This window comes from Mus musculus, chromosome 15 (genome assembly GCF_000001635.26).
Source record: "Mus musculus strain C57BL/6J chromosome 15, GRCm38.p6 C57BL/6J".
In the NCBI taxonomy this organism is placed as follows: Eukaryota; Metazoa; Chordata; class Mammalia; order Rodentia; family Muridae; genus Mus; species Mus musculus.
Genome location: NC_000081.6, coordinates 58,889,099 through 58,910,852, shown reverse-complemented (window position 1 = coordinate 58,910,852; position 21,754 = coordinate 58,889,099). Strand labels below are relative to the sequence as shown.

General features: G+C 41.2%; 2 protein-coding genes across 26 annotated transcripts in view; one reads left to right on the top strand and one right to left on the bottom strand.

Moving 5' to 3' along the window:
• Tatdn1 (TatD DNase domain containing 1) overlaps positions 1-20,700 on the top strand; it is a 43,604-nt gene extending 22,904 nt beyond the window's left edge. For 11 of the 24 annotated variants that reach the window (NM_001368630.1, NM_001368428.1, NM_001368629.1 and 8 more), the window contains 4 exons: positions 1,204-1,280; positions 5,042-5,112; positions 5,993-6,119; positions 9,783-10,922. In NM_001368630.1, the coding sequence (NP_001355559.1) occupies positions 1,204-1,280; positions 5,042-5,112; positions 5,993-6,119; positions 9,783-9,879 (372 nt within the window). In that variant the 3' untranslated portion in view covers positions 9,880-10,922. Of the gene's footprint in view, positions 1-1,203; positions 1,281-5,041; positions 5,113-5,992; positions 6,120-6,431; positions 10,923-20,155 lie in introns of those variants that run through there. The other 13 variants (NM_001368634.1, NM_001368636.1, NM_001368635.1 and 10 more) reach the window with 7 other exon arrangements.
• Positions 8,463-21,624, bottom strand: Rnf139 (ring finger protein 139). 2 transcript variants are annotated; one of them, NM_175226.4, is made up of 2 exons: positions 21,359-21,624; positions 8,463-12,544 (listed from the first exon to the last, which is right to left on the bottom strand). In NM_175226.4, the coding sequence occupies exons 1-2, from the start codon at positions 21,537-21,539 to the stop codon at positions 10,719-10,721; spliced, it is 2,007 nt and encodes a 668-aa protein (NP_780435.1). In that variant the 5' UTR covers positions 21,540-21,624; the 3' UTR covers positions 8,463-10,718. The 2 variants fall into 2 exon arrangements, with proteins under 2 accessions (NP_780435.1, XP_017172276.1); XM_017316787.2 differs by having other exon boundaries at positions 8,467-12,544; positions 20,906-21,550.
• Positions 21,625-21,754: the final 130 nt, after the last annotated feature.

Here is a 21,754-nt window from a genome sequence, read left to right as displayed (position 1 = left end):
GACCGATGCTAGTATAATAAAACTGTATGTATATATCCCAGCAGACCGATGCTAGTATAATAAAACTGTATGTATATATCCCAGCAGACCGATGCTAGTATAATAAAACTGTATGTATATACCCCAGCAGACCGATGCTAGTATAATAAAACTGTATGTATATATCCCAGCAGACCGATGCTAGTATAATAAAACTGTATGTATATACCCCAGCAGACCGATGCTAGTATAATAAAACTGTATGTATATATCCCAGCAGACCGATGCTAGTATAATAAAACTGTATGTATATACCCCAGCAGACCGATGCTAGTATAATAAAACTGTATGTATATATCCCAGCAGACCGATGCTAGTATAATAAAACTGTATGTATATACCCCAGCAGACCGATGCTAGTATAATAAAACTGTATGTATATACCCCAGCAGACCGATGCTAGTATAATAAAACTGTATGTATATATCCCAGCAGACCGATGCTAGTATAATAAAACTGTATGTATATACCCCAGCAGACCGATGCTAGTATAATAAAACTGTATGTATATACCCCAGCAGACCGATGCTAGTATAATAAAACTGTATGTATATATCCCAGCAGACCGATGCTAGTATAATAAAACTGTATGTATATATCCCAGCAGACCGATGCTAGTATAATAAAACTGTATGTATATACCCCAGCAGACCGATGCTAGTATAATAAAACTGTATGTATATACCCCAGCAGACCGATGCTAGTATAATAAAACTGTATGTATATATCCCAGCAGACCGATGCTAGTATAATAAAACTGTATGTATATATCCCAGCAGACCGATGCTAGTATAATAAAACTGTATGTATATATCCCAGCAGACCGATGCTATTATAATAAAACTGTATGTATATATCCCAGCAGACCGATGCTAGTATAATAAAACTGTATGTATATACCCCAGCAGACCGATGCTAGTATAATAAAACTGTATGTATATACCCCAGCAGACCGATGCTAGTATAATAAAACTGTATGTATATATCCCAGCAGACCGATGCTAGTATAATAAAACTGTATGTATATATCCCAGCAGACCGATGCTAGTATAATAAAACTGTATGTATATACCCCAGCAGACCGATGCTAGTATAATAAAACTGTATGTATATATCCCAGCAGACCGATGCTAGTATAATAAAACTGTATGTATATACCCCTAGGTCCATTCGTTTGATGGCACGAAGGAAGCAGCAGCTGCTTTGGTTGACTTGGGCCTTTATATAGGATTTAATGGTTGGTACGTTCTCATACTGTTTTGGTTTTCCTTAATTTTTATATTATCAGATTCTTTAAGTTGTCTTGTTAAGACTTTATTTTTATTACAGTTTATATGTTCTGCATTGATCTTTGGGAATTTTAGTAACTACTTATGAATAAATTGGATAGTAGATGGTTTTCAGTCATTACATATTATACTGTGTTCTGATAATGGAAACGTGTGTTGAAGTCAGCAGGTCTTCAGCAATCCGGTTTGTCCTCAGGCTATCTTGTGCTGTTCACAGATATGCGTTCACAGCATTGTATGTGATGCCGTACACATGCTGGCCTTGGGAAAAGAATATTCTAGGGCAGTCATGTGTGTATTTCTTAGGCCACAGAAGTTAGGAAGCAGGTGTAACGTTACCCTGAGTGTGAGAGCCTGTCCTCCGTCTCATCGCTCAGTGACCTTTCCTCTGTAACTCCACACTAAACCTCAAACCTCCTCACAAGTCAGCCAGCACAGCAAGTCAGTGATGGTAAGTTACAGAAGAGAGTCTGGCTTGCTTTCCCTCCTCAGTGTTGCCCTTCACAATGATCACTGGTGACCATATTGTTGGCATTGCTTATTCCTATAGATCGAACCCAGGATTATTCTAAGTAACAGTTAAACTTATAAATTGTCGGGGGTTGGGGATTTAGCTCAGTGGTAGAGCGCTTGCCTAGCAAGCGCAAGGCCCTGGATTCGGTCCTCAGCTCTGGAAAAAAAAAAAAAAAAGACAAAATAAATTGTCGAACAATATAGTCCTCCTGAGAGAAGCAGTTATTGCTTCCTCACCCAGTCACGCTTGGGTATCTGCTGCTACCCATCTGTGTAGCATTAAATGTTCCTAGCTCTGATGCCTCCCTTTGTCTGTGTCCTTAAGACACACACCATACTGACCCCACTTCATTGTCCCCCGTCTTCCTTACATTTTGTCAGGACTGGGTTCTGTGTGGTTGTCATTGTTTCTATATTCCCTGCTGCCCATGTGGTGAACTGTGCCCCCTTTTTAAAAAAAGATTTATTTACTATGTTCTGCTGGGGGGGCTTAGCAGTTAAGAGCACTGACTGCTCTTCTGGAGGTCCTGAGTTCAAATCCCAGCAACCACATGGTGGCTCACAACCACCCGTAATGAGAACTGAAGACAGCTATAGTGTATTTACATATAATAAATAAAATCTTTAAAAAAAAAAGTGTTCTGCTTATGTGTATATCTACACACCAGAAAGGGACATCAGATCCCATTACAGATGGTTGTGAGCCACCATGTAGTTGCTGGGAATTGAACTCAGGACCTCTGGAAGAGCAGCCAGTGCTCTTGACCTCTGAGCCATCTCTCCAGCCCCCACTTTTTGACTTCTTGGAGTAACTCGCCTTATCGAGTACCTTGACTTCAAAACTTGAAGCACAGGCACAGTGGTTCAACCCTGTAATCTCAACCCTGGGGAGGCTGAAGCAGGAGGATCATGAATTAGACTTTGGCCTGGGCTACACAGTGAGTCACTATTGCTTTTTTTTTTTTTTTTTTTTAAGATTTATTTATTATATGTAAGCTGTCTTCAGACACCTCAGAAGAGAGCATCAGATCTCATTATGGATGGTTGTTAGCCACCATGTGGTTGCTGGGATTTGAACACAGGACCTTCAGAAGAGCAGTCAGTGCTCTTAACTGCTGAGTCATCTCTCTAGCCCCCTATTTTCAACTAGATGAAATACATTCTAGCTTTCACTTCTAGCTCTGAGGTTCTCTCATCTAGCATAGCCTTGAGAGATCAGAGTGCCTTCTGTCTGAAGACATTGTAGTCAGAAGTCATTTTCTAACTGCTCAGTTGCTTTTATCTAGGTTGTTTCTCTCACGTGGTTGGTCTCTTTTGATGGGGACTTTCTTCAAATGCCAGGTAGTCCTTTTAGCTGGACATAGTGGCACATGTTTATTTTACCCTGAAGCTGAAGCAAGATAGTCTCACAAGGCAAGTTTGAGGACAGCCTGGGCTATATAAAATTTTGTCACAAATAACTTATTGGAAGCTCTAGGTGAATCAGTCAACTGGCAGGTTAGATCACAGCTGGACCTTTCCACAGTGGGCTCTCACACAAGCTTCTGTAGAGACCTTTTTGGGGGTGGATCTTTTTCTAGAAGGGTACCCTGTGATCTTTGCTAGGAGTAGGGTAGGGATTTGTAAATGTACATGGAAGTGTCCTGGAGCAGAGTGAGGTAAGAGAGGGGACTGTCAGTTCAGTCTACATCTTTAATCCCATGTTCCTGCTGTGCTGGGTGTCCCCCGTTCCCTACCTTGTGTTTTCTTCACCCATCCAAGTCACAGGTTGGTTATCTGTGTACCTCATCATTTCTCTGTCTAAACCATTCCAGTTCCCATTCCCTGTCCTAGATCTGCTTTCTAGGCACCTACTTCTGGGATATTTCTTGGGTGAATCTGTTTGCTAATCTCTTTCTGGGCCTTTAACATTTATGTCACTTAGTACTTAAAAGCTATTAATCATTTCTCCTTTCATGTTTTGCTTTATTACGATGGGTCGGGGTAACAGGCATGGGGCAGTGATTATCAAGGAGCAGTGAAAAGACCAGGGCTGCAGGATAAGAAAGTAGGGAGGATGAATACACACAGCACGTAGGACCGGGAGGCAGTGAAGTTACTGTCTAAGAGATGCGCCGTCGCGGTGACCACCTTTACAACATGGGCTTCGGAGGCAGCGATGTGTCAGAGTGGGTTTACAGATTCTAACACGTGTAACCGCTGTGCTGTGATTTAGTGTGTGGGAGGCTGTGCTTTACTGGGGGGTGCGGTATGAGGGTGTGTGTGGTCTCTGCTTTGTTCAGTCTCGCTAGACCTAAAATTGTTCTAAAATGTCTACAGTGAATTTGTGATTTTTTTTTAAATACAAGGACAGTACTTCTCATTACTTTGAATACTGATTCATTCTAAAACATGCTGGCAATCTAAAGCATTTACATTCCCACTTGTGTCTTGGGTGAGCTAGGTCTGGCCATGTTTTCTGAGCACCTAGCTGAAAAGGTAGCAATCATGGATGCCAGGTAACCACCAGTGATGCTGCACAGGCACAGCAGCATCCTGTTCTAACCACAAAATGTTCACTGCTTATGGCTGTGCCATCTCATTATCCCAGAGCACGGCCTGGGGCCAAGGCCACATTCAAAGACTAAAGTGTCCATGGGCAGTGAGGGTGCAAATATGTAAGTGTGTTCTTACAGGGCAGCGAGGCCGGAGAAGCAGGAGTAGTCTGTTACAGTGGCTGAAAATAAATTAGAAAAGTGAAAGTTAACAGCACCCTGATCATTCTGTTATATAAATATCTTTTTGTAACTTTAAACTTTACTTATGCTAATAAAGTTTATTAAAATGTCAACTGGTAAGTATGAAAAAATGATATCCCCTAAAAGCACGAATATTCAATATGCCACATTCTAATTCCATTGTTACATCAGCCCTTTACGTTAAAGGACGAGCTGGGAGCTGGCAAGGTGGCTCAGTGGTTAAGTGCACCTGCTGCCCTTTCAGAGGACCTAGATCTTCTAGTCTCTGGAGTGCCTATTCACACATTCACATACAATGTGCATGCAATGTGCATACTTAATGTGTGACATAAGTAAAAATCATGTTTTTAAATGTTACATAAGGGCCAAAAGTAGAGGTTGATTTGAAGTTGACCATAATATGGGTTCTGTAAAGGGTAAGGATATATTCACTAAATATCATTTTAAAATACTATTTTCAAGCTCTCTGAAAACTGAAGCTAACTTGGAAGTTCTGAAGTCAATACCTAGTGAAAAACTAATGATTGAGACAGGTAAGTAGAAAATTCCAGAAATTCAAGTTCCATACTGAATCAGATTTTTAGAGGTTATTATTGATGGAAAAGTAATTACAGATTATTTTTATTTTCAGTTTGGCCAAACCTTAAACCTTATAAAAGATGACAGAATCTGTGCTAACTAGAGTCTATATTTCTGACTATTTAATGAAATGAGTCCCCTAAGCAGTTTAAGAAGGGCTTTGAGATTCTCTACTGTGGTTTAATTCTATAGCCCTCTGAGAAAAACAGCAGCCACTAAAATCAGGTGCTTTAGTGGATCTCTTAGATGGACTTTAGATGATCATTTTTCTTAAAATAAGTTTAAAAGATAGTACTTCCACCTATCCTCTGTAACTCAAAGGACTGCAGCTTTAAGGCTCTACACTGAGCCACTGTAGGAAATAAAATTCACTTTATTTCCTTAGGCAGTCACAACAGCAACTATAGTGGCCTTACAATGCCTCTGTACTGTGCAAGCTATTCGCAGAGAAATGACAGGGAAACAGCTCAATGGCAGAGCATCTGCCTGGTATTCCCAACACTGGGAAACAGGCTAGTGTTCATGACCGCGCTTTCACATGTAGTACAAGCAATACAGAGCAGTCTTAAATGCTGAAGCATGTCAGTGATACTTCTTGTACAGTTAGGTCTGTTTTCCCCCCAAAGCATGTCATACGCGAGCCAATTCAGAAAGGAAATAGAGTAGGTAAAAATGAGCCTTTAAAGTGTAGGTTGGGACTTTATGCTTCCCTTAGAACTGTTTTCTGTTGCCTTAACTTTTGTAATTTTATGTTATATACCGGTGTGATGTTCATTACAAAGATTTAGAAAAGTCAATTCCTTAACACTTTTTCTCTCTTTCCCCTAACTCTAGATGCACCTTGGTGTGGAGTTAAAAGTACACATGCTGGATCAAAATACATAAACACTTCATTTCCTACCAAAAAGAAATGGGAAAACGGGCACTGCTTAAAAGATAGAAACGAGCCCTGCCACATCATGTAAGTTGTTTTGCGTGAGTGGACTTGAGGGCTGTCAGAGATAACTGCTGACTGCCACTCAGTGAATGGTGGGCAGGGTGGAAGCTCTCTGTCATCTGCTCAGGTTCAGGTCAGCTCACAGGAGCTAGCACTGTGGTTAGTGATAAGCCGTCCACTGGCACTTGACCCAAGGTCAAAGACCATTTGAATAGTGATTTGGAAATGTGTGCACCCTAACTGCTGTGCCATCTCCTAGGTTCCCATCCTCTTAATCCAAATGATTTTACTGTCTCAGTGAGAAAGCTATGGGTCTGGTTCTTTGTCATTTTGTAGGACAAGAAAAAGACTCAAAGCTTGCCACAGAAGTGCTCTACTGCACCTTTCCTGCTACTGTTTATAACCAGTTAGCTGGCCTTTAACCACGACCTGGTGGTTATCTGCATATTAAGTATGGACAACAGCAGCAACCAAGGAGGTAACACAGTTCTCTAAACCTCACAGTGAGATGACAAGTGATAGCATGTCCTTTCCTCAGCACCCCTGCCCCAGACGCAGGAATCCAGGAAAGGATATATGTAGACAGCTGTGAAGACTCTGGGCAAGCAAGAAAAGTTGGTCAGATCATTTAATGGGCACCTATCCAGAATAAGTCTAGAATCTACTGGTTTAGTCTGGTTTGCCACTCTGGGCTTGCCTCTAATAGTTATAGTTTAATAGCGCAGATTGTTTCTGTCAGAGTGTAATGTCTTGAAATGTGCCCTTAAAAAAAGTACTTTGTAATAAGTAGAGTATAAGGCAGATCTAAGAGTCAGCAGGCAGAGAAGTCATCTGAGTTTCCTTTTATATACACATTTGGGTTTTCTTGTATTTTAACATGCTGGTTTTGGCAGAGTTTTGAACTGATGCTTTAAAGCCAGAGGCAAGGACTCTTTGTACTGCTTGCTAAAATATTTTTCATTCTTTTTGAATGGAGGAATTTGCAGATTCATCCAGAAGACATTATTTCTCCTAAGCCTTTGACAGTTTAAGGGGATCCTAGAGATGCTGAGACAGGAAAGACAAGCAGCTGTTTTGGCCACAGCCACTTGGCAGACACACTGCTTGGAGGATGTAGTGCCAAAGGATGTTTTCTGTACTGCCTTAAATGCTTTGAAAACTCATAGCTTTTGGCTTACCTGTAAATATGCAAGACAAAATTTCAAGTAGTTTCTAATACAGACTTAAAACTGCAGTTAGCTAAACTGCAGAACTTGGGAAAATCAGCACATGCCAGCTAAAAGGATGCCCGCATTTCAGCTCTGCTCTGCTACTTAAAATTTTTGCCAACGTCTACTCCACTAAGTTTTCCATCTTAACTGTTTACTTGCCGGTCTTCCTTTTCTTTAGACTATAAATTTCCTGAAATACATCTTGGGGCTCCTGCTGTGTCAGGAAAGGTACATGTTACAGAGGCTAGCTAAGAGAAGCGGGTGTTCTTATGCTCACACCCCCGTGGGATGAACTGTGGCAGGAGTTTTGGATAAGGAGCCTCTGCTCCCTGGAGCAGACAAGCAGATACAGTCTAAGACAGTAAGCAGCTTCAGAGGTGTCACTCTGACTGGGACCTTGGAGTTAGCAACTGTCTGCCCAGAGGGCACTAGGAGCAAGCAGGCTTTGCCATTGTAGAATTTTACTGTTCACTAAGTGTGACTGGGAGTCAGGTCAGATACAGACAAACACCTTGAGCAAAGGCAGCCTATAGAAGAGCATCAGCAGTAGCAAGGAAACAATTTACCTAGTGTAGCAGAAAGTAGGATGAGGTGAGTGGAAGAGAAATCTGGGACAGCAAAGTGAGAGCAGATCCTTGGGGCTTTTGTTTGCCAGCCTTACTCGTATAGATTTCATCATGACCCAGAGACTAAAAGCAAGAGAATAGCAATTTTGTTTGAGCTAGGATCTCCTGTAGCCAGAGCAGCTTACAAGCTGCTGTACAGCAGTAGGTGACCTTGAATCCCTAATCCCCTGCTTCTATCTCCCAAGTGAATCACCATGTTTATGTCCATTTTTTTTCAAGAGTTAACTGTCTATCATTTCAATACTGAAAGGCAAAGAAAGGGTAGACAACACTTTAATACCTGTGCCTAGTATAAGGATGTCACAGTAGGAGCTGGAGAGATGGCTTAGAGAATAAGGCACTGGAGAGAACCAAAGATATGTTCCCAGCACCAGGTATCAGGCAGCTCACAAGCACCTATAACTCCAGCTCTAGGGGAATCTGAATCTTCTGGTCCCTGCACTCATGTACATATGTATTTACACATGGACAAGTACACACACACACACACAAAATTGAAAAAATAAACAAGTGTCACAATACCCCAGAATGCTATTCTTAAAAATAACTGCAGCTTTATTCCTCAAAGTACAGAAAAATGCACTGAATAAAAAGGTACTGTTCAGGTTGCTGGCTTACTGGCTTACTAAACAGTGCTTTACCAAGCACCGGTGACGTTAACAAACATGAGCAGTAAATGGCTCTGCTGCCCAAGTCTCAGCAGAGCAGCCGTGCCCTTGGCCACCGTCCGCCAGCAGCAGCACTACTTACAGATGCAGTCTGAGTTCACTGCACAGACTGCATGTGAATGTCTGTGTCACGCTGACCACAACCTGTAAAGGTCCAGCTAACTGTAAATCCTCATTCCTAGTTCTTTTGAGTGTTCACACTTAGGGTCCTCAGAATGGGAGAAAAAGCTCGTGACCAGGAATATTTAAAGGTTTAATTCGAACTACAACCTGTATATAACCTAATGCATATATAAAAACAGATAGTATTACTAGGAACCCACTGCTCATTTTGAGCAAAGAAATGAGTCTCTGAGCTCTTCTCTCTGCTCTAAGTACAAGCCTAGAGCCCCTCCCACAGCCACACCTAACCTGTCATATTTGTTTGTTTTATTTAATGCATGTGAGTACACTGTAGCTGTTTTAAGACACCCAGCAGAGTGCAAGAGATCTCATTACAGATGGTTGTGAACCACCATGTGGTTGCTGGGATTTGAACTCAGGACCTCTGGAATACCAGTCAGTGCTCTTAACTGCTGAGCCATCTCTCCAGTCCACTTGTCAAGGATTTAGCATGCACACAAACATTCCTTGCTGCCTGTTAGAGACTATATGAATAAGCAGTGCCTTTCAAATTTTTGGCCCTATTCTCTTCAATACCATTTTATTCATATTACATATAAATATATATATACATACGCATATATATTTTATTTATAAATATAAAATAGTTATACTAGTAATAGTAAAACAAATATAAAAAAAAAAACTAAATCCAAAGTAGGAAGGTGCCTACTTAGCCTGTTTTACTGTGCAGACTTCATTTTACTTTTAAGATGCTCATGATCCGGGAACAAAAGTGCTAGGACCTAGAGTTTTAAAGGACGCCTCCCCTATAGGATAATTCCATTAGTGGTGCCCTTACGTGACCCTGTAACTTTATATTCCAGTTAGCTCCAGAGTCTTCTAGTTGACAGTAATTGGTGATGCTTTCCTACAGACATTACTGACAACTTTAGTAACTCATAAACTTCCTTAGAAGAGGTGCTAGTGTAAGATCTTCTCATGTTTACATAGAAAAAGGTGATTACATACCTCTAACAATATATTCTGAGTAAGTTGATCCCTTGTTTTTTGTTTTAGTCAAATATTGGAGATAATGTCAGCAGTCAGAGAAGAAGACCCACTGGAATTGGCCAACACGCTCTATAACAACACCATTAAAGTGTTTTTTTCCTGATTTGTGTTTCCTTTTTATGATGTGGAATTTCATTGTAAAACTGTGAACTTTATTGAGGAATTTTTTCCAGTAGCACTGTACATTACACCTCGAAGAGTCAGGTCAGCACTGTTTAGGCTGCTTTAGTTAACAATGTCCACCTTTTTATTGTGTAATCTCATCAGAAGTCTGAAAGGACAGTTTTATGCTCTCACTGCAAACACAGTGATGCTTCTACTAAGACTTAGACAGCACATCCTGGATTATATCAAAGTTTAGTTGATAACAAGCCTATTTCTCAATTCTGTCCCTGTTTTTTGACTTTTGAACCTAGCTCTAAGCTGCAGCTCAGGTTTCAAGTTTTTTAGTTGCTTCTAGCAGGTTATCTTGCCTTAGTTTTAGAAGACATTTTATAGCCTTTCTACTCAAGATTATTTTTCTTCTCGTCTCTTATACTAAAGTTCCTTTATTCTGCATTTTCATTTTCCCACTCATTTTAAGGAAAAGCTAGAGTCCAGCATTAGATATATTCCAATTTCATGGAGGAATCTTTGGCACAATTGACGCACCATATGATCATTATCTCTATTAAGAAGCTATTTGTTCAAATTTTGTCATAAAAACGTGAAAACTTTTATTCTATGTACAATAATGTACACAAATTTAAACAGGTCACCAAAGAGACCAGAAGTAATTAAAGAGGTATATTTACAGTAGCACATCACAGTAAACGGAAAGCATTCACAGTTTCAACATCCATACTGTTTTTGTGCTTGGTTACACACTGACGTGAAGCATATTACTCCATTTTGGATGAACTGAATTTTAAACAAATACCTCAATGATTAGTAAATGCTACTTTAATCAGTGTCATCATTAAATTCTGCGGCTGCTGCTGCTGCGCCTGTGTGCTGAATCCCCCCGTTTCTTTCTCTTTGAGCATCATCATCACAGTCTGTACTGTCATCCTCGTTCAGTTCTCGGTCAGATCCAGCAGCATCCTCTCTTAAAGCCTCCTCTGGGTTTGGATTTTCATTGGGTGCAATAAATCCGTTGTTGTTAGATGCATTTGAGTTATCCTTGATCTCATCTTCGATGTACACTTTCTGATGGCACATTGGACAAGTATCTTGAATGTACAGCCATTTCCGAAGGCAGAGTGCATGGAAATAATGGTTACACGGTGTTATACGAGCAGATGTTGTGAACTCATGATAGCAGATTGCACAGACATCATCTATTTCTTGCAAGTGGCTCCCTTTTATCTCAGGAAGTGAATTAATTTTCTTAACAGCAGTTCTACGATTCATGAATGTCTTCCAGCCATTTTTTACTTGTAAGTAGATGTTAAAATATGCATGTAGGCACATCATACAAGCCCGAATTTTACTTCCTGACTCAAACATCATGGTATAGGCCCCATTCCCAAACATTACTACTCCAAATATAAATTCGATAATATTGCCCGTGGAGCGAACAAAGTAGACATAGTCATCAAGCTTTTCCCAGAGGACGTTATAGTAGCCATCAATCATGAACAGCGTGTAGACAGTGAGGGAGACGATTACCTTCAAGCAGAGTTCCACACAAAAGGCTGTAACTGCAAACAGCCATGTATTTAGTGCATAGTGATGCCAAAGGACATAACTGAGTAAGACAGGGAGAATGAACAGGCAAGCAGAGACAAACAGCACAGGAAAGTGTCTATGGAAAGATGACACATGGGAGGCACTGAGCGACATTAATACAGGGTCTGTCATCCCATGGATGAAATGCAGGACTGCAGTTAATAAAAGGCACATGTTTCTACTTAAGCGAATAAGTCTCTCTTCAGGTCTTAGCCCACTTAAACCAGTCTGAAGAGCCAAAATGAAAAATAAAACAGGAGCTACAAAGCCAAGCCGCCTGTCATCTTCTTCAGTTGATCCAATAAAGGCCAATATTCCAAGGCCCAAATAATGGGCTATTGAAGAAATTACAGCACTCATGCCTAGTACAGTTAGTGTAGAATCACACCCACTAATTATTAGATTGCAAATGACGTCCCAGAAATCATCCCAAGAAATAAAGAAGGACTCAGTTTCATTTGCCATCCTTAAAATGTACATTAACACTGTAGCCTGAGCTGTAATTCTTGTTAGCCAGAAGACCCGAAGTATGTCTGGGAAACGAATCCTCTTCCATGTGTCCTCCATCAGTAACTGTAATCCATAAATTCGGTACATATGCCTCACTAACAAGTACACATACCGAGTAGAGTAGTAAAACCACTTAAGTTTCACTGCCAAGACAAGCACTGTGTTAAATATGAGAATCAAGGACGACATGAGCACTACTGTCTCTCTGATGTGTAATGGCAGCTCTGTGATTAAGCCAATTATAGGAACCAAGATATTTAAAATCATTAACTGTGAATAGATGGACTGAATCTGCAGTAATGTGACATATCCAATTCCAAAGGTTAGCTGCAGAACGATGAGTGCCATCCACAGTGAGGGCCCTTTCCGAGGAAGCAACTCGATTCCAAACGCTGACGTGTTGTAGGCACCATAGAAGTCAATGTGCAAAGCAGCATAGTAATTCACCAACACTGAAGTTGCAGCTAATAGAAAGGCTGAGCTGTACATGTAAAACTTGAAAAGTGATCGCTGTGACAAGATCAGAACAATACTGGATACAACTATACCTGAGGAAAAAAGAGAAAAGGGTATTCGAATGAAGTATTTTTAAGCATGTGTTTTTTTAATACTAGCAATTACAACTTTCTTCCTTTATTATGCTATCTTTGCCGTTGTAAAACCTCAAGACAACTCAGGCTTTACAGGACAGTAAAGATTTGAGAAGTCAGAGTTCTAAACCAGAGCAAACAAGTACATTTTAAAAACCTTGGCCCTTTATTTTCTGGCTTCTAAAGTAATTCTGCTTGTCATAGTATATATATACATCCATGCAAACCAAACCAACTAAACACATTTTAAAAAACCTGGCCTCTTATTTTCTGGTTTCTAAAGCAATTCTGTTTATCATGTTATATATACATCCATGCATGAGATGACTAAATTATCTTCAGGACAAAACTGTAATGATATACATGTACTTTTTGATAATTTTTTAAACTCAAAAGAATACTTTCTATGTAAGTTCATAATCATTAAAAAGTTTAATGTAATACCATCAAAATAATAAGGCTTTTCAGAATGAAAATTACTAGACTGAAAGGATTCTTCTACTTGGTTTCAGAATCCTTTCATCAAGTGTTCTTTAGACAAGGTGAACTTTTATATGGCACCCTATCACCTACTTTCCTTCCAGCTGAGCTCAGTAGGCTCTCTGTAGTAGATATGAATATTCCCTAAGGGTTCCAACTCAGGCCCCCGTACATTCCTTCACATTTCTGAAATGCTCTCCAAGTTCCCTTTCCCTACAAACTGAATCACATCTTCAGAAAACCAAATCATGTTTTAAAGGCTAGCTGGCTATAAGCATCAGCCCCATTATTCCGTGTTAAGTACTGTAAATAGTCTGATGATCGATCGAGTGCCAGGCAACATATGCTCTTCAGTCAGCATATCTCCAGTACTTTTAGGACATATTTAGTGATACTGAAGTTTGTAATTATCTAGTTATCACCCCACTACATAGTTCTGTCCCTGCCTTATAAATCAATGGACTGCACAATGCTGTATACAAAGAAAGGTTATGTTCTTATGGGATACGGGGAGAACCAACTCTCACTTTACAGAAAACAATACCAACTCCCCAACTAATAAGTCTCCAAAGGAAATATTCTCTCTGGTGATCTTTGGGAAGCATTGTTCAGGTTTCTTTGCATTCCACAGCTGAGACACGGGGTTTTTTTCCTTAGGGTCCATCTTAAGGGTCCAAGGAAACCCAGGAGTAGTTTTCATTAGAGCTTATAAGGGACTTGCTCTCTTTTAAAACACCACCTTTGGACACAGAGAATTGAATTAAACCATAACCTGGGAATTTCAGTCCTAGACTCCAGTATAATATAATTACTGGACTGTTAATAAGTTCTCAAGGCAGAAAAAGAACCAAGCATCAAAATCTCTTCAGGAACTTTGAATTCATATATGAACTGAATGCACCAAAGAGTTCAGGGCCTTTTCAGTTAGAATTCCAAAAGCAAGAAGTAATAACAGGAAAGGAGGGAGTCCATCCATGCATTTTACACTCCATGGCATGTACTCTGCTTTTAGGAGACAAGGACTTGCTATGTATGTAGTCCAAACTAGCCTTCCACTTGTGCCCTCCTCCCTGTTCCCAGAAGGCTAAGATTAAAGGTGTGCCCCAACAAAGTGCAAACTCTTTTAAGTATGTTCATTCCTGACTCTTCTGCAAACTTATGACTGAAATTTAGAAGGAAATAAAATACCATTTACACCTCTTCAGATCTGTAAGTACCTTTAAACTGTTCAAAAGCAGGCAAGAAATACAGTAATAAAGACATTACTCCCTTACTTCAGAGTCTTAAGTAATGAAATTCTGGGGGGAAAAAAGTACTATGAAATGATGTTAATCTGTTAGCATACTTGACAAATAAATTGTACCACAGAGAAACCCTTTCTAAACTTGGCATTGTGGTACTTACCTATAATCCAAGCCCTGAGGACTAAGGCATACGTACTATGCTGAGCTGTGTGAGACCCTACCTTAAAACAACAAAATTCTATCAAACTTTCATTTTAGGGAAAACAACAGCAAGAATGATATCCTAGCTTTTTCTATTCATGAAATTGAATTTTAACAAGTATGATCTCATTACCATATGTGAACATGGATTTTTAAAGAAGTGGTGGTCTGGGTTTTTGAAGACAGGTCTTTCCTTAGGCACTAGGTGTCCCTGACCCACAGAGATCTGCCTACCTCTGCTTTCAGAGTGCTGAGACTAAAGGCACACACTACTAAACCAAATAGTAAGGTACAATCATTGGAGTTCTCTTGTTCTGTCTTCACATCTATGTCCTGTCCTTGTCTAGAATCCAAACTTTCAACTTCCAAAAGCTATCCATAGTGACAGGACTCTCTTGTTTAGGAATGCAGTGAATGACAGTTTGGAACTTCTGAATATCCTCAGGATGGAGACTGAGTGTTAGAGAAATACAGCCACTTAGGCCTGAAAGTTCTGGTCCCATTCCTACCCCTTTGTCCCCTTCCTACTTCTAAGGAGGGGGATAATGGACAAAGGCTCAGTAGCTAAGCCAGAGGTGACCATTTCACCAACAGTGCCCACACAACAAAGCAACAAAACCGCAGCAGGACTCAATTCTGATGGCTCCAGAAACCTTAATTTTGTAGTTCTAGAGTCTGGAAACCTGACAGGGCACAGGCACTCCTCAGTCCTCTCTTTCACCTCTACGCCCTATACACCTACCTCTTCCTTCCGTCTGCCCTTTGTTATACATAGACAAATAGAGACATTTCCCCAGATTCTGTCTGCAATCTAGCATTGAATGGATCAGGAAACTTGACCAGAGATGAAACATTCTGGACTGAATGCAGAGGGAGAGGGGGAGGGGCAGACAGACAGACAGACAGACAGACTGACATCTACACACCGTTTTTCTTTTATATCACACTGTCTTACTGGCACCAAAGAGGAAGAACAGCTCTAATTTCTCATACATCCTGACATTGATTAAATATGCATTCATACAGAGACATATAGACAGTGTGCCCTTTGAGGTTTTATGTTTTTAATATTAGATCTCTATATTTTATAACTTTTAGATATTTCTGAGGACATCTCTGCACAAGTTGTACATTCAGCATTAGTTTATTTAGAACTGATCATAAATACAAGATAGAGGTCCAGCATGATTTTCCTCATATTTTTTTTTACATATTTAGTACTTACAAGGGTTTCTATAAACAATATAGCAATGTAATCAGAGTAACTACTACTCAAATCCTAACTTATACTTAAAATTTTCCTGACTACTGACTAAAGAACCCTTCCATTTCTATTGACCATTCAGGGTTCTTCTGTGAAGGCCACTTTACCTTCTGTCCATATGTCTTACGGTTTGGACAAGTGTCCTAACAAAAGGCTATGTTGAAGACTTAGTCCCTGACAGGTAGTGAGGGAGACAACTGGATCATTAGAGTTCTAAGTCCAGCAATGCATTACTCCATGAATGCACTCACTGCTGAATGGAGGAGAAGGAACCTAGCTGGAGAAAGCTGGTCACTTGCAGGGGTGGGGGTGGGAACAGTGGGACTGTGAAAGGGATGCCTTTAAAGGTATAGCTGGTCTTGGCCCCTTCCTGTCTCTCTGTGCTTCCTGTCTGCCGTGAGACAAGCAACTTTCTCTGCCATGACCTTTGGTCATAATGCTCTGCTTCACCACGGGCCCAAAATTAATTAATCAAGTGTTACAGACTGAACCGAGGCGTCAAAATAAGCCTTTCCTACTGCAAGTCCATCTTAAGCGCTCTGCCCCAACACGATGACAACACAATATGGTGCTGGGGGGCTTTCCCGATTTGTGTGCAATTAATAACAAATTATTTGTTGGTTATAAGTAATATCCAGGTTTATATCCAGTGTTTTGTTTTTTAGATGCTAATTTATTAAAAGGTTTTTAATCCTAAAAATTCAATATATACTCTTTCTATAAATTGATTATTCATACAGATAAGAGGAAGGGAGCCAGTAATTTTTCCATATTAAGTAAATATCATATTTACTTCTCTGAACCTCAATTCAATTCTACCTCTGAAACCTACCAAGTTTCTATTGTACTTGTGTCTATTTCTGAGCTGTGCATTTTATACTCCTAGTCTATTTGTCCATCCCCAGGGTTCTCAACCAGGATAAGATTCCTTCCTCCTTGGGAACACTTGACAACATCTAGGGTCGGAATGGCTGTGACAACTGATGTGTGTGTTACATGGACAAGGTATTAGTGGCAGAAGGTAGGGAGACGAGAAAAAAGGCTAGAAATGGTACTCTGTAGATAGTGCCCCATTCCTAGGTTTATGCTGTCCAAAATGTCAACAGAGCTACTGCTGAGGAATGTCGGTCTCTTCCCCTGCCAGACACAGTTACTTCTGCTTCACTCCTGCCTTCTCACACCACAGGGTTTCACAGTTGTTCCCACTGAGTGGATGAGCTTAGTCAGTATCAAAGAAAATTCTCAATTCTTTTACAATGAAGAGATTCCCAACTAACACACATTTAGAGTATGTCTTAAGTTGGCTGTTTTGTTATTTTCAATAGTGCTATAATGAATATCCTTGCTCATAATGCAGTATAATCTCTAAGTCCTCACAACTAGATTTGTGAATTAAATGTTATATAGTAAATGTCACTCCATGGCCAGAGCTATAGCTCAAGTGGCAAGAATACTTTCCTCCCCAGCACGCATGACAGCTGGGTTCAATGCCTGGCATCTTATGAAACCAGCTACAGCGGTCCAACCTTACAGTCTCATCAGTACTGAAGTAGAGCCAAGAGAACCCAGAGCTCAAGGTCATCTTCAATTTGGGGTCAGCATAGGCTACATGTGACCCTGCCTCAATCAATATAGTTAGTATCAGTTGACAATGCCAGATGGTTTATACAGAGGTGATGGCTTGCCAAATTATATCAATTTGCCTATTTCAAATAGGTAAACACCTGTGCCAAATACTTTTAAATCACACTTTGCATTCTTCACCGATCTAAGAGATAAACTATTTCTTTCATTAACAATGAGACTAGGAACTACTTTTCTTTATGGGCCACCTGAAGTTTATCCTCACATAAGCCTTCTTTTTAAAGGACTTATACATGATAGAAACATTTTCCTCTCAATTTGTCATTTTTAAAAGATTTTTCAATAAAGAAGGTTTTAAAAAAATTTTTTTTAAAGATTTATTTATTGGTTATATGTAAGTACACTGTAGCTGTCTTCAGACACTCCAGAAGAGGGCGTCAGATCTCGTTACGGATGGTTATGAGCCACCATGTGGGTTGCTGGGATTTGAACTCCGGACCTTCAGAAGAACAGTCGGGTGCTCTTACCCACTGAGCCATCTCACCAGCCCCTAAAAATTATTTTTAAATACTCAAACTTACCTTATTATATTTGTAATTTCTCAGGTTTTTTTGTTTTGTTTTGTTTTTGTTTTTGTTTTTTGTTTTTCGAGACAGGGTTTCTCTGTATAGCCCTGAGTGTCCTGGAACTCACTTTGTAGACCAGGCTGGCCTCGAACTCAGAAATCTGCCTGTCTCTGCCTCCCGAGTGCTGGGATTAAAGGCGTGCACCACCAAGCCCGGCTACAGTTTTCTTTTATGCTTAGAATCCTTTGCCATGTCAATTGCCAGCTTATGAGTAATAAATACTATTAAAACACACTCTATATTTGCCTCTTCTCTTCTGTCTTTAAGTTTGCTAATTCGGTATTACACTGTTGTGGGGTGAGCTTCCTTTACTCTCTTACCACTACCTAAGAAAGAGTCTTATGTTCCCACACATGTGCATATTGTGTGGTTTTCTTTATATCTCTAAGAGGAAAGGCTTTACTTTCTGGCCTTTTGAAATCTCAAACTGGAATTGGAGAGATGGCTCAGGGGTTAAGAGCTCTTGACTGCTCTTCCAGAGGTCCTGAGTTCAATTCCCAGCAACCACATGGTGGCTCACAACCATCTGTAATGGAATCCAATGCCCTCTTCTGCTGTGTTTGAAGAGAAGTACAATGTACTCACATATATAAAATAAATTAATCTTAAAGAAAGAAAGAAAGAAAGAAAGAAAGAGAAAGAAGTAGAGAGAGAGAGAGAGAGAGAGAGAAAGACAGAAAGAAAGAAAGAAATCTCAAGCTGGCCTGACACCAGATGCAAGTGTAGTTGTTGAAGCACCCTGTGGTCAGAGGAAGAACGCTGCGGACACTAACTCATCCAATTAGCAATGTTTGCAAAGGATGCTGGCCGAGTCCTGAGGTACACGGGCTTCAATAATGACAAATCCCCAACTAGTCTCCACTCACATTTTTCATACACATACATGTTACTACTTCATTTAAGGTGATTTTTTTCAGCTTTTATTCTTACAAACAAAAAAATTAGCACAACTAGTTTGCTACAATTTAGAAAAATCATTAGATGATGAATTTAGAGGTCATTTTTTTCTTATAAAACCTGACTCAATATTCTGAGATAATTTTTTTCAAATAAATATTTGGTGATTTCAAAAGGATGAAATATGTATAACAACGTATAGTCTTAACTGAGCATTAAAATATTTTCTGAAAAGTGATCATAGGAACAGCTAACACATGAACAAATGCTTTAAAGGGTTTTTATCCTAACTCATTTATTGCCCTATAACCTCCATGAAAAAGATGCTGTGAACTTCCTTAGAGAAGCTGCACCTTCAAAATGTAACCTCCGCAGGCTGAGTGCGTGGAAGCTCACTGACTCTGGAGGTGGAAGGCTGCAGGTGCAGAGCCTAATTACAATCTACCTTGGACCATCTTTAGCCCAAGTCAGAGAGATCTAACATCCAGTGACTAACATACAAACCTTTTGGAATATACTAACTTAAAGCCTTAGTTCCCAACAGCCAGAGCTCTAGAGTACCTTCTTCTACAGACAGCATCCTGGGTCTATAACAAGAACCTTTCAGCTTTGCTTTCACCTACCTACTTAACATTCCACTAATGGTTTTTAAAGTGTTGTGTTATAAAACTTTTATCAAACTGTTACCATGTTGAACATGGAATTTGGGGTAACGTCAATCAGTGTTCATGGGCCACAGTCAATCAGATTTGGTTTCAGAATAAGCTATCTCTTATCCCATTTGAGATGAGTTGTGTTTTTATGTTGACAATACCATCATTGTTTTTATAAAGGTAGAGAAAACAAAACTACAGACTCGTGAAATGGAGCTCTTCCTGAAATTCTCAAATACAAAACTTCTGTGAAGAAATAAAGTATAAGGAGTGGGCGGGGGAACACTGACTTTCTTAAATGTTTTTACCGTAAGTGACTTAAGAAAACTCCTTTCTATAAATCTACCTAGTGTCGAGTACTCCAACAGGAAATGCATTAAATCCTCAGGTCCCCCCAAAGTTGCCAGAATCTGCGGTTATTATGCCATGAAGACATTCAAGGCAGTGGCTGTATGTACTATCTCTGAGATGACTATGCAGACTCCTCTCGAACACAGAGAATGGTGGAAGTGGCTTTAATAAAGAAGAGCAGAACGACTAACTTGTATCCCCAGTAGATGACACTAAGCCCTGTGCTTGAAGAGTATCACCACCACTTTTTCTTTCTTGTTAACTTTAAGGTGAGCACTGCGGGGTCACAGCGCTGGGTACTGCATCTCCGCACACTGAGGAAGAACAAAAGGGAACCATCCCTGAACACCAGAAGCCTTTCTAACGCTCTGGCAAACACCAGCTGTGCACCAGAAACCAAACACCTAACTTCTCCAACCTCATTTCCTCACCTGTAAAGTCTAAATAACACGATCCACCTTTGAGGAGTGACCGACGGATTAGGTAAAACCTGTGAGAATGCTTTCTAGCAGACAAATGTAGAAGAGTTACTGCCAAGAACAAAACTGCTTCTTTATTGACGCTCCTTTTCTGGGAGAATAAGGCAGCAGAGGCGCTCGCACTTCTCAAGGTCTTGGTCAGGACCTCACTACCAGGTACCCGCACCCCCAACCTTTCAATAGCAAGAACCCACCTAAAAACTCATCGTAATGATCTCATCAACAAAACCTGCCAAGCTGTAATTATCTGGAAAAGATCTCTTTATGTGTTTCTCACTTCTGGTATGTAGCACAGAGAGAAATAGAAAGTGAAATATAAAATACTTTTAGCACTCAATCCATATGAAATGAAGACTGATCTTTCTAGTCTCCCACAGATGTCTCATCACCCTGGGATGGTAAGCTTTCATAGTCACATCCAACACCTTATTATTTACTCATAGAAAGAGTTTAGGGGTTCGTTGTAAGTATAACCTTCCTCGCGGTGACTTTTGGAAATGGTTTCAAGGACTGACATTCATGGCTTGAGTGGCCATTTACCTCAAGTACTTCACGATCCGGTGGACTCCAAGACACAGAAGTGACAACGTATTCTGCACTGTGAAATGGGTAGACAGGGGGCTCAAGCTCTGGCTCAAGTCCAAGGTCACACACGGCGAGACCCGGAGAGCTGTTTTTCCAGGGCTGTCGCATAGGACGCTGGAAGCCAGCAGTCATTCCCCAAGAGAAACAGCAGACAGACAGCCGCATGCTCACACAGCCGTGCTTTCTCCTCGCCCATCCAGGTGCCAACCGAGCAGGGCACAGACCCGCCAGCACCACTCAGCTGTCAACGCTGGCACGAGTACCACGGGTCCCCGCACCCCCGCCAAAAGGCCCTCTGGGGAACCAGACCGTGGTTCCCCAAGCCGCGTGCCACCAGTGCCCTGCCGTTCCCGTCGGCCTGGGAGAGGGCACGCCTCGGCCAGCGGGCTAGCCCTACGCCGTCCTTACCAAGGAGCCGGAGAAAGATCTGAAGCCCGATGCAGAACCGGCTTTGGCTGGAATCGTAGTAGGAGTTGAAGATGGCGTCGATGATGTAGAGGCAGGGCACCCGGAGCGCCACTTCGAGCGCCGCCCAGACCTGCTGCTGGGCCATCCGCACCTGCTGCTGCGGGGGCCCCACCGCCGCCATGAGCCGCTGCCACACCGGGGCTGGGCGGGCCGGGCCAGGCAGGGCGGCGCGGGGGAGGCCCGGGGCCGCGGCCGGGGCGGGCGCCGACGAAAGTGGCTCCGCCCCCGGCCGCCTCCTGTCCTGTGTCCCGGCCCGGCCCGCCCCGCCGCCCGCTCGCGTCCCTCGGTGGAGCAGGGGGCGGCGGCAGCGGCTGCCGGGAGGCCTCGGGGCGTCGG